We start from the raw sequence: 13,762 nt of genomic DNA, 5'->3' as shown, positions 1-13,762 counted from the left end.
TAAGCAGTGTAATTTCTCCAGTGGTGTTGGGCGCAGACACAAGGTAGGAAATCCCACAATATCTGAGTGTGGACACAGATAACCCAGTTCAAAGCAGATATTGTGGGATTTTCTGCCTTGATATTCTGGGATATAGGACTGTGTGGAAAGGCCCTGAGGCAGCAGCTTGGGGCCCTTCCACACTGCCCTATATCAAGGTAGGAAATCCCTCAATATCTGCTTTGAACTGGGTTTTCTATGCCCACACTCAGATAATGTGGTGGACCCAGTTCAAAGCAGATATTGTGGGATTTTCTGCCTTGATATTCTGCAATAGAGGGCTATGTGGAAGAGCCCTCAGATAACCCAGTTCAAAGCAGATATTGTGGGATTTTCTGCCTTGATATTCTGCGATAGAGGGCTGTGTAGACGAGCCCTCAGACAACCCAGTTCAAAGCAGATATTGTGGAATTTTCTGCCTTGATATTCTGCAATAGAGGGCTATGTGGAAGAGCCCTCAGATAACCCAGTTCAAAGCAGATATTGTGGGATTTTCTGCCTTGATATTCTGGGATATAGGGCTGTGTGGAAGGGCGCTAGGATTCCCCTCAGCGCTCACTCCCTGCCCTAACATCGCCCTCTATTGGTTCTTCCCCACTCTCTTTCTTCCTTGACTGACAGCTGCGCCGGTTGGAAGCGCGCGCCGCCTCCGCTCCAAACGCGAGGAGGCACCCCCCCCGCTCTGCCAGTCTTCCCTAAGCCCCGCCCCCAACGCCTCGCGATTGGCTGGCCGGCCCGGTGCGCCGCAGTCCCGGCTGTGCAGCTGCTTTTTTCCTTTCTAGAGGCGATTCCTGAGGTGCGGATCAGCTGTTTTGAAGAGCGGAGGGAGGGCGGAGGAGGAAGAAGGCCCCCTCCCCTTTCCCTTGGCTTCTTTTCCTGAGGCGGCGCTGACGGAGGAGAGCGTCCTCTCCGTCTCCATCTCCCGGAACAAAGGCACCTGCCTGCCTGCCTCTTTCTCCGCGGAGAGATGGCGTCTTTCAACCTCGGGGGACTCCATTCCTCCTCCTCCCGGAGGAAAAGCGTCTATTCCCGCAACGCCACCGTCGAGAGGCGGAACCTCATCACCGTCTGCAGGTGAGCAGCATCTCCAGCATCTAGACATGCATCTCTATCTAAAATGTCGCAGGAATGGGCAAACTTTGGCCCTCCAGGTGTTTTGGACTACAACTCCCATAATTCCTAACAGCCTACCGGCTGTTAGGAATTATGGGAGTTGTAGTCCAAAACACCTGGAGGGCCAAAGTTTGCCCATTCCTGTTCTATCTAGAATATACCCACTGTACTATCTCCCATACATATAATTGTACTTATAACCTAAGATATTTGCAATAATTCAATGCCGCAATAAACATAAACATACAAATACAATGTGTGTTATACATTAAAATCAATAGAAAAATCATTAAAAAGCCATAACATATCAATACATTAAATAAACTGTTAAAAACAGAACACAAAAGACCTGAAGTCGTAATCCAGGAACCATTCCAATCATATTACATTTTACCCCGCACTATCTCGACCCCAAAGGGTACGCAGAGAGGCAGGCATGTAGCCGGGTTGGGGGGGGATTTGAGGGGCTTCAGCCCTCCCCCCCCTGAAATTCTCAAGGGTGGTCCGCAAAAAGGCTTTATTGGTACATTATTAAAACTGTTATGTTTATTCATATCATGATCTGATCACCATGCTCAATATATCCCATATGCATGGGGCTATTGGGATAACAAAACAAAAGGTTTGCTAGGGTAGATCCTCACCCCCCCCCCTTTTTTTGAACCAAACTCAGCACCCCCCAAATCAAAATCCTGGCTACGGGCCTGCAGAGCAGCTTCCAAATTGGTAGTAATTCAGTTCCACAATAAACATAAACACAATACTACACATTGAAGTTAATAGAAAACCATAAAAAACCCATAACATTCCAATAAATTAAAATAAACTATTAAAAACATAACACAAAGACCCAAAATCGTAATCCAGGAGCCATTCCAATTATATTACAACCACTTCATAGCAGCCCAGTGTGCTGTACTACTCTTCAAATGCTTAGTTTCATAGCCAGGAACTAGGAGGGAAGGAGCTGATCTAATTTCCCTGGGAAGGCAGTTCTATAGCTGAGAGGCACCACTGAGAAGGCCCTGTCTCTCGTTCCCACCAACCGCACCTGCAAAGGAGGTGGGACCAAGAGCAGGGCCTCCCCAGAAGATCTGAGGTGGATCATAAAGGGAGATAGTTAGGACAGGTAAGCTGGGGCAGAACCGTTAAGGGCTTTATAGGCTAAAGCCAGCACTTTGAATTGTGCTCTATAGCAAATTGGCAGCCAGTGGAGCTGATGCAGCAGGGGGTTTGTATGTTGCCTGTACACTGCTCCAGTGAGCAATCTGGATATATATCAATCTGTATACCCAATACCTTTCTCCTTACCCCATACGTATACTTTTAATATTAATAATAAAGCTTTGTTCATATCCTGCCCCCTCTCTCCAAGGGGACTTGGGTCAGTTTACAACAAAACGAACAATGTACGTAGTGTCATCACACTTACTTCCAAAAAGTTAAAACAGACAAATCAAAAGGGCAAATCGCAACACACAGAAAATAAATCCAATAAGATTTTATGATGTTTTATCTATACCTAAATCTGAAGTTTGCCCATGCCTGGTCTGGAATATACTCTATGCATCTATTTCTATCTAGAATATATAGAAATGATTGATATCCCATCCTCTATGTAATACTTCTTACCTGATTCTCCTTGTGGCTCAAGGCGGCTTACAAAACACAGCAAAAACACTAGAAATGCATATGTTAAAATGTACCTCCATAAAAGCCACCTAAAACTTATCTCTATAAAATACATATTAAAACAGACAAAACAGAGATTAAACAAACGACATGCATTAAAATTCATGTATATTAAGTATACCCCACACATAGACTTCTGAAGCACCCGGTGGTGCAGTGGGTTAAACCCCTGTGCTGGCAGGACTGAAGACCGGCAGGTCACAGGTTCGAATCCGGGAAGAGGCGGATGAGCTCTCGCTATCAGCTCCAGCTCCTCATGCGGGGACATGAGAGAAGCCTCCCACAAGGATGATAAAAACATCAAATCATCCAGGCGTCCCCTGGGCAATGTCCTTGCAGACGGCCAATTCTCTCACACCAGAAACAAATTGCAGTTTCTCAAGTCGCTCCTGACACGACAAAAAACCAATAAAAACAAAAACATAGGCTTCTACCTAGAAAAATACACCATACATATAGTTCTATCTACTCTAGGATAAACCCCACACATACACTTCCATCAAAGATATACATATGTACTCCATGCTTCCACCTAGAATATACTCCATACACATTCTACAATCAAGAATATACCTTTCTATATACTATATGCACAGACTTAGGTCTAAATACTCCTAGTGAATACAGATAGATTGAATATCCCTTTTCTGAAGCGCTTGGAATAAGAAGGATTTCAGGTTTTTTTTTTCGTATTTTGTGATTGTATATATGCACGCTGAGATATCATGAAGATGGGACTCAAGTCTAAAATTGAAAATTTTATGTCATAAACAACTATACACAAAATCTGAAGGTAATTTGCTATTCAATGTTTAAAATGTTCATGAAGCAAAGTTTGTGTACATGGAACCATCAGAAAGGAAAGGTATGCTATCTCGGTCACTCATTTGCATAATGTTTGAGTATTTCTGATTTTCGAATACCATAGGGCATGCTCAATCTGTATACAGATGTGCATCTCTCTCTCTCTCTCTCTCTCTCGTATACAGGGTGTCCCAAAATGTATATACCCTTAACACTTTATAATCCTAGATTTTTGCAGCTTTTTCCAAAACATCAACGAAGGTGCATTTATCCTGTAGGATTAATGTAGTTTGACACCACTTTGTCAAAATTCCAAGAGTAGAGAAGTGCAACTCTGTGCTTGGGTGATGTAAGAAGTGTACAGCTGTTACATAAAAGTAATTTAAGAAAAAATGTGACTTTGATTAAATTATGATTACAATTTTTATTTTTAAATACTTAGCTGTAAAATAAGTACCATAGCTACTGCTAGCTGTAAAAGGGTGCATATATATATATATGGGACATACTTTATACTCTCTGTTGGTGCCTCTCTGCAGTGTTAGCCATCCAAATACTTTTCAACAAATATAAATAAAAAATCTCCCTGGGGTTTACAGTATGTACAGAGTGTAATCTTAATACAGAATACATACCTCCTGGACCTTTCCTTGCAGTTGCCAGCAAAGGGGGGAATGCCCAAATTCTTCTGTTGATATATGTGGAGTAGAGGGGAAATATTTCCACATTTTTATAATGTTGGCTTTGAATAACACACTGGAAGGTGTGCTCATACATGTTAAAGAGAAATTAAACTCTTCTCAACAGACTTCTGTGGGTTGTCAGAACAGATAATTTCTCCTTCCTTATTAGAGCATCGTCATTATGCTGCCCCTTAAACCTATCTGCAGAAACTTATTTTCTTATTCCTCCTGTTTTCAGACCTGTCAATTGTTAGAAACACCTGCATCAATTCCTCTTAGATAAGACCAATATAGCCCTGTGACAATATCGTGGAATAAAGTGTCTGTGACCAATGTATTATTTATTTTATTTCCAATATTTCTATCCCGCCCATCTCAACCCCCAAGGAGGGACTCAGGGTGGCTTACAAACCAGCCACAATTCGAAGTCACAATATAATACAAATATAAACACTACAAATTAATATGTAGCCATGAAGCAGCCTCATTCTTTCGGCCCTTTTATCCTGTATGAATGCTAAGATATATATGCAATTTTCTGATTTTTCCCATTTTAGTTTTTGTTGTTCCTATAGAGCGTTCTCTAACTTGCTTTACAGCATTGTGCTTGAATCATATCTCAATTATCCCTTAACCTGTGTTGAATGCTATACCTGTGAGAGGATGGGGGAAGAATACAGAGTAACAGATCCTGCAGAAGTAGTGGTAATCAACTGCCATAGATTAGAAGAAACAGAACCAAAGCCAGGCTGTAGATGCCTTGGTAGGATTAGCTCCCATATTATGAGTTCTTGGGTTTCTATTGGCTACGATTCATGCTATTGGGGAGAAGTAAATGATTGTCCTTGTGAACACCTTTACAATGAAGGCAAAGATGTCTGACCAGGTGTTATTGTTTTCACAATGAAGCGTGTCACTGAATATCACCAGGGAATCTAACAATATGTGAAATTCCTTCTACTAGTTTACTTCATCTATTCATCTGTTAGCTGCTCTATATAGAGAGGCTATTTATTGAAATGGGAGATAAATCTTTCTTCAATAGTGATATTGGTCAGCATTCTTCATAGCAAGCTAGTTCGCTCTGTGCATAACTTGAACATCTTGCTGCTACCCTTGCAGTAGGAATATGAATATGAAGTGCTAAAACTATGGAAATAGAGGCTGGTTCACACTACACAATTATAGGACAATTATCCTGCCCTTGTCCATCCTATATAATCTTGGCATTTGCAATTCAGGAAAGGGTTTATTAGAATTATCATACAGAGAACTCTAGTGCCTCACCAAATTGGCAATCCCAGAATTCCAGTGAATACAATCATAGCAGTTAAATGGAATCGTAGCATTGAAATTCTGAACTGCGAAATAAATAGGCTGTTGTGTAGTTTACAGCTGAGGAAAAACCTAGTCCTCTTTACAAATACAGTACTGCAATAAGTGTATAGTTAGGGTTTTTCCCCCTGTATCAATGAGTAACTGCCATTTTAAAATGGGGAATATTTAAATACCTCAATTGGGGGAAAACTTGCCATGTAGGAGAAACTGCTCAGCCACCAGCCATAGGAGTTAATGTTTTCCCCTTGTTCCAATCTATCTGCAACAGGAATATGAAGAGCGGTAAGAAGATCTCTATACCAAAGACAGCCTGGAAGAAATAATTGCATCAGACATATTGTTCTCTTCCCTATAATTGTGACAGTGGGGATTATATGCACTGTACTCAGAGAATGCTTAATACTTGGAATGGTAGGACATTTGGGGTGGAAAAACAGGTTTGTGTGGATCATAGGAACAGCCCTAGTGATGGTCTTAATGTGTTGAGTGAGGATGATGAAAGCATATGGGTACTGGGTTGGTGGAATGTGTGTTCCAACACCATGAAAAAGAGAAGATACCCTCCAGCGATTTTACTTGCAGTCTGTGATCTCCATGACTCAGTCCTAAACCAAACCATTTTGCTTCCAAATTCCCCCCTCTCCATCAGTGCACTAGGGTGGCTCTTTCCATCTGCAAAAGGAGCAGCAGTCTGTGTGGTTTTCATCCTGTTTCTCATAAATTTCTGGTATATTAAGTAGAGCATTAGATTTTCCTTCACTTTTTTGATGTCAGTTATGGGCATCCCTTGCGCCTTTCACTAGCCACAGGAAAAAGGTATTGTGTGGGCTTACCACAGTGCATCAGAAATTAATGATTTATTAATATACAATATTCATTGCCTTTTAAAAATTCTTCCCAAGCACTTCTCCGGGTAGTAAAATAATAATGATGAGAACAGCCCTCATGCTTTGAAAAAGAATGCACGGTGAAACCGGTATCCTCTAATCATCTCTGTCTCTTCTTTAAATTTGGCTGAGTTTGCATATGTGTAAGACAGGTACAGCATGTGAATTGCATATGTAACTCATGTGAGAGTGGAACAGCTAGTTCAGTCAGTTTTCAAATCGCTCATCCAGAAAAAAGTAACACTGGTCCTTTGTGTTACTTGAATTCAAAACTTTAATCAGAAGTTTGGAAAAAAAAATTTTTTTTAAATCTTACCCCTTTAAACGACTCCTCGGTGCAACAAGGGATGGGATGCTGGTATTTTTTTCTTGTTAAAACTGTGCAGTTTTTATTATTATCCTCACTCAAGCCCCCACATAGTCAACATTGCAGTCAGTATTCCTTTTCGGGGGGGTGGTGGTGGTGGTGGTGGTGGTGGTGGTGGATGCATTTCTGTTGTGATCCAAGATGCTCTATGTTATTCCTTGTTTTTATTATATCATTATTACTATATGTAAAGGCATAGATTTCTGATGTTTACATAATTTTTGCCAGAATAGTTCAGTTTTTCTTATTTATGAGCAGTGCATGTGAACCTGGTATTTGTACTGCACATATTTCCACTCTTATTATTTAATAAGCAATAAGGGGGATTGATTGTGGCAAGACGGCTTATAGGAAGAGGTGGATTTTAGATATATTTAATACCTTGCTAGTGAAGCAGAACAGTTACCTTGCTAACTGTGATTTTCCTTTTCTGAACACTGTGCTGCAGTACTAGAAACCCAGGCAAAGATGTGCAAATTTCCCATCTTTTCCTCTACTCTATCCTTCCTCACAATCATAATCTTTCAGAGAATGTGCTTTTTGTTCTTCTTGTTAAACAAGTTGCTATTCACCTTTTCTGTTTAATGTGTTCTCACTACCCAACAAATATGTCTGTTGTGGAATGCTTTAACACAGTACAGGCGTGTACAATTTTCTGGTATTGTTGATCCCATGAAGAGAACTATTTTAAATCTTGGGGGGGGGGGGGGGTGAGGAATAGGAAAAGCAATATTACCACCCTTTATAGAATCAGAGTTGGTTTGTTACTTTAGAAACATAAAATAAATATAATTTAGATCGATGTAAAATATAAGTTGGTTGGATATAAAAGTACTATGAATGTTATTTATTCAGAAAACAATTACAAATTTAATTTATGTTTCAAAGGCCCTGAACTGTAAGAAATGCCTGAACTCTATTAAAAATCTTTGATTTTGTCTCTCCCGAGAATCAGATAAAACCCCCAGTAAACACAGATATAAACATCAATATTAGTAAAACAATAATCATTTTGTCTTCTGTAGATCACAGTGGTACCAAGGAGACATAAAGCATTCATTTCCATGAAAAGAACTGAAAAAAGAAAATTAGGAATAGAAATTATAATGATTTCATAATGCACATCAGTGCTTCTCAGGTTATATAATAAGGAAATTGGATTCCCCCCCCAATGTGCCAGGAAACTGGTACCATATTTGTGCCTATTGCCTAATTTTTTTTTTGTTTCCTGGAAACTAAGAGCTAATGGCTCACACACCAGCATTACCGTACATACTGCCACTTTGAGTGGCACTAGTGTAATAAGGTTTTCAATTTAGCAGTAAGGGACAGTTGAAATTCATGGCACATGGAGCTAACAATTGGGAGGTAACAGTTAAGAAGACTGTGTTCTACCTAAATATCAGATTGAATTACTGATTTCAGTTAACGAACCCGTGCTTTTCTGTGTAAAATTAATGTATTGTTCACATTCATGATGTTGCTTAATGTTATATAAAAATAACAGTAACATAGTTGTTAGAAACCATAGGGAGAATAAAGATGTGAACATCCTTTATTGGCCTATCAATAAATGGGCAACCCATTTTTGAATGGCTTTCTTCCAGTCTTCTGTCCCATATTTGATCTTCAAAGACACACTGGTCTTGCCGCTATGAATTTGCACAGCTGCAAAATTCCATCATGGTGTCAAAGGACCAAAATCTTCCTGAACCAGAATCTTTGTTCAATCGAGATGGCTAGCCTGAAGATCTCAGACAGATTTTCTTTGCTTCTAGCACTCTAAGACATGCGGAGATATAAGTCACAGTCATGGATTGTTTTTGGGGTTGGGCGGGGGGGGGGGGAGGCTTTCTATAGGCAATTGATGGCTGCAGTGCAAACAGAGACAAAAGTGACCTTTAGTCAGATCTAGCATTGCTCTTTATGTGTTTTCGTCATTGGTTTGTTCTTGTTTCTCATTTACAATTGCACAGCTGTCTTGAACTGGAAATTGAACTTTTGTTTACCTCAATTACATAATTGCAAGGCTCCTTTTATATAGTGGGGATAGTAATCATGCCTTTTCTTTACTTCTTACTGTTTTGTTTGAATAATAGTTCTAATGTCAGTTCTGGAATGTATTTTAATCATCAGATGAGAAGGTGATCAAAAAGGGTTCATGAGGGTCCTCTAATTAATTCCCTTCCTCAAAGTCAACAGCCTAAAACCAGTGAGTTTTTCAGGCTTTGTACTGCAAGATTCCTCATCTTTGTGGTGTTCAATCTGCATTAATAAAATAGAAGTTGGGAAATTTGCAAGAAAACTGTAAATGCTATGTTGCAGTAAAAGATTTGGATTTAATATAGTGGTAGTGTATTGGTGATTAATGTGGAATATTCAGGCACCAGTCATCCATTATTTTGTGGGATGGTAAAATGTATGGAAGCCTGCATAGACAGAATGATATAAAATTTGGCCCAGAATTCTTGTATGCTTCACAAAATTCCAATAATAGGTCTCCACATGTCCCATTCCGTTTCCTTCATCTTGCAGATTTGTGTCACTTTGTATCTTATTGTTGGTCGGTACCATAATTCATCATGCTTTAAAAAGAATAAAGGAAAGCAAGGCTATGCAGTCTTGTTTTCCCTTCCTCTGCTCTAAGAGGGAGGCGCGTCTTACAATTGTTCCATAACTATAGATTAATCTTTCTATCTATCATATATTGATCCTGTTCTTCAGCAAAAGCAATTATGCACTTGCTTGCTACTTTTAGCAAGTTGAAATGGTTTCTAAGCAACTAATAGTCTCAGCTTTACTGATACTTATAAAATTTTCTACCAGAAAATATACTATATAACCAGAGCTTTATTTTAAACATTATCAATCTGAGAATCATAGCAGATGGAAAATTAATTTAAAAGTATTTTCTGCCTTTATATTCTTGGTTATATGGCTGTGTGGAAGTGCCCTCTGTAAGTCTTGCTTGATTTTCCTCCAAACGTCAGGGAATTTTTTTATCAGATATGGCAATACAGTACTGAAAATATTTAAATTTTTTCTCTGTTGTAAAACCTGATAAATTTGACAAACAATTCTTTTCAACAATATCTAGCAGCTTATATAAAGGATTATTTCTCCTGTGGGAAGCCTCTCAGAGTTTCATTTTCATTCTTAATAATCACTATAACTATTGTCATTTTGGAATGGAATAAATTGTGCCTAAGGAGCGGGATAAGCTCAGGAGCTTAAATATGAAGGAATTTAAGTAGATATACATGTACCTGTAATTACTTGTCAACTTTTCTTACCTAAACATTCATTTTAAGTATTTAAAATGTATCTGATGATTGAATGCATTTTGGTTTCAAGGGAAAACATTCTGCTGATATTTGTTAACAGAATGACTTACTATAAAAATGGCCAGTTCCATACATTAAATAAATAAGCCTGTTTTTGTTCAGCAGTACAAACAATAATAATTACAGTAAACCAAACAACTAAAACATACCTGTTTTAAAAGATACACATGAGTTTCTGGGTTGCACACTGCAGAGTGATAAAGAGTGTCCAAAAATAAGAGGGACTATAATCAACTTAATTTGAAAACATATAGAATTTTCTAAATGTCAGTGATGTATGTCAGTTTGAGGGAACATCTTTCCCTAAAGTATTATGCAGTCCAGGATGCATTATAAAAATAGTTTCCTGCTTTTCATATTCCATAGGTTTTCTATCAAAACACTTATTGATCGATCCTGTTTTGAAACTATTGATGATTCTTCTCCTGAATTCAACAATTTTGCAGCCATTCTGGAACAAATTCTAAGCCATCGCCTTAAAGGTATTTAAATGCTGCTTTGATAGGTTGGTCCCGCCCCCCCCCCCCACAACAATCCTTTCTGTCTAAGGATGTGTAACTAAGATTTAGACCAGTGGTTCTCAACCTGTGGGTCCCCAGATGTTTTGGCCTTCAACTCCCAGAAATCCTAACAGCTGGTAAACTGACTGGGATTTCTGGGAGTTGGGGACCCACAGGTAGAGAACCACTGATTTAGACTGATGTGTTTGTGATGACTTTGTCATAATCAATTTTGAGGCTTGTTTGTCCTTTTGACCGATCTCTTCTGCTGGCTGAGAGAGACCTTTCTGTTTATCCAGGTTTCTTACTATTAATTGATCATTATATATGCCTTTTAATGGGAGTATGCTGTATTATTATTATCATCATTAAGCATGTTTTTAAAGTATTTTAATTAATATTTTAATTTGAATGATTATATGTTTTTAATTCTGGTAGTATTATGAGGGGTTTTTTTTTGGTTTTTTTGTTTTTAACTTACATTGTCATCCACCAAGATCTCTGAGTTCTGACCCAGGATTTTAAGATAATCACTGCCCCATCAAGCATGGTTTGAACCCAATGATCCTAGATTATTGATCCTAGATCAGCAGTAATACCCAGGAAAAACTATTTCCTGGCTCATTTAAACTTCAGCTTAAACTTTTTTTAACATACCAGGGGTAGCTGATGAGGCTTCTTTTTTCTTTCCTTCTCTCTTTCTTTTGCTATTCATGCATGGTTAGTAAAGGAGTTATACAGCAGCTATGTGTACCTTTTGTAAACATGGCTTAGATTTTTTGCTGAGCATGCCCAGAAAACTCACAGAAATTCTAGCCATGAAAGCCTTTGACAACATATCAAACTTTAATTAGTATTATATGGTGTAAAGACAAATGGTGTACCATAAATGTCTTGCACCCCTTTTTGAGACTGGAAGACATAATTAACAGAAAGTTTGTATTTCATGCATTTAATTTTAATGATTTCCTTTCTGCTTGATATCTGGATTCAGGTCAAATCAGTTGGTTTGGCTATGAAAGCCCTCGTAGCTTCTGGGATTATATCAAAGTGGCTTGCCGCAAGGTTTCACATAACTGCATCTGTAGCATTGAAAATATGGAAAATGTTGGTTCTTCAAGAGCTAAGGTGAGAATGTGTTTTTAAGCATTACATGATAACAATAGGCATAGAAGTTTATAGGATTAATAAAAGGCTTGAAGCATAATTGCTTGGCTTTATAACATTTTCTGTGTACGACATTCTGCAAATTAGGATTCAGTCTGAGATGCAGGTATGCAGTGAGGGAGAAAAGTATGTGGGTCTGGATTTAAGAAACATTCAAGAAAGTATAGGCATTTACATTGGGGATGGAGACTGCAATGAGAGTGGAAGGAGGGTTTTGTTGAAATCTAATTTGGTTGACAGTATAGGAACTATAGTAAATTACCATACCTCTGTTCTTCCATGGCAACTGTCCTCTCATTTTAACAAGAATGCTAAAATGATTATTTTAAAACAAGTTAAGGAGCTAAAATATTAGACATGGGAGAATTACACACATTTCTGAATCTCTGGTAAAAACAGAAAAATGTAAGTGGTTTTGATTATAGTTAGATCCGCAGAAAAGATGGAAAACATTATTGTGTTGAACTACAGTTCCATGGCAAGTGATCTATCACCATAGGATATAGGGCAAAAAAGAAATATCTTAATAAATGGTATAATATAATAAATGATGACTATGCTGCATAAGGAATTTTGGAAGTTACAGTCTAAAAAGCAGTGTTTCCAAGCTGTACTCCAGAGTTTATTTTGAGGGCTGGGAATCCACTTGACTATACATGGCCTAGAACCATGTATGAAGTACATTGTTCTCTTGGAAATAAGACATAGCTTTAGTTTTGCCAGCTTGACCAGTTTTTGAATATTCGAAATTATGTTGACTTGCTCATTATAACACTGAGTTAATGGCTTCATTTTTTTTTTAGGGAAGAGCATGGATCAGAGTAGCACTGATGGAAAAGCACTTGTCCGAATATATTTCAACAGCTTTGCGAGACTTCAAAACAACCAGGTGTTAATGCCCATGTTTAACAAAATAATAAAGTGGATTTCAAGGTTTCTCAATATAATTCTCTTACTTGCTAATGTATCCCTTTCTGGATTCTATGTGATCAACCATAATTGAATTTTGTAAACACAATTGCGCTTTAAATCTCCCTCCCTCCCTCCCTCCCTCCCTCCCTCCCTCCCTCCCTCCCTCCCTCCCTCTCTCTCTCTCTCCCTCTCTCTCCCTCTCTCTCTCACACACACATGCACTCCCCAAAAGTTCAGTTTAACCAAAGAACTGCCAATGACTGATTGCAAAACTCTTCTCCCTATGCTACTCATTATTCTGCAACATTTGGCACAACCTTAAAGTCCTCAATATATATATTAAAAGACATTGATGTAAATGCAGTATAGGAATTACACTAAAGAGAACTTGCCCATTATACTACAGAAAATTTCCCTCCTAAATACACAATTTAAAAAAATCATATTCTAGCTTCCCTCTCTAGCTTCCCTTCTCCCTCTTTACACCACCAATAACAGCCCCTCCGTAAGGGTTTCCCATCTACCGAGTCAAACCAATACTTACAGTAATTAAACAAGTACTTGTTCATTAGTGGAAATGTAGTTATCAAATGTGAATATTTTGGTGGCAGTAAGGATCTTAGAGATACAGTAATGAGACATCGTTTCCTATGAGAAGATTTCTTGATAAGATTTCCTGATAGAAAAACTTAAGTATCAGTGTGGAAATCATTGCACTCAAGTCATTTTGATTGACACAGCATTTTCAGACTTTGCTGTTAATACATTGATATTGAACTAAAGCAATTTTGAATCACATTTTGTCTCATTTCATTTTGAAGTATTTCTAGCTAGAAGACATTGAAATAGTGAACAGTAGTAACCCCCCCTCCCTCCCAAAAGGATGTGTAAGGTTTTATTTTGGTGCCTAGTAATA

At 38.4% G+C, this 13,762-nt stretch overlaps 1 protein-coding gene across 3 annotated transcripts in view; it reads left to right on the top strand.

Annotated features, from left to right (window-relative positions):
* Window positions 1-751: 751 nt before the first annotated feature.
* Window positions 752-13,762, top strand: part of RUNDC3B (RUN domain containing 3B) — a 34,105-nt gene continuing 21,094 nt past the window's right edge. For all 3 annotated transcript variants that reach the window (XM_060782319.2, XM_060782320.2, XM_060782318.2), the window contains exons 1-4: window positions 752-1,113; window positions 10,634-10,749; window positions 11,762-11,895; window positions 12,738-12,823. In XM_060782319.2, the coding sequence (XP_060638302.2) occupies window positions 1,007-1,113; window positions 10,634-10,749; window positions 11,762-11,895; window positions 12,738-12,823 (443 nt within the window). In that variant the 5' untranslated portion in view covers window positions 752-1,006. The remainder of the gene's footprint in view (window positions 1,114-10,633; window positions 10,750-11,761; window positions 11,896-12,737; window positions 12,824-13,762) is intronic.

Source organism: Anolis sagrei, chromosome 6 (assembly GCF_037176765.1).
Source record: "Anolis sagrei isolate rAnoSag1 chromosome 6, rAnoSag1.mat, whole genome shotgun sequence".
Taxonomy (NCBI): Eukaryota; Metazoa; Chordata; class Lepidosauria; order Squamata; family Dactyloidae; genus Anolis; species Anolis sagrei.
The sequence above is the reverse complement of the archived record's forward strand: the minus strand, read 5'-3'. Positions and strand labels throughout refer to the sequence as shown.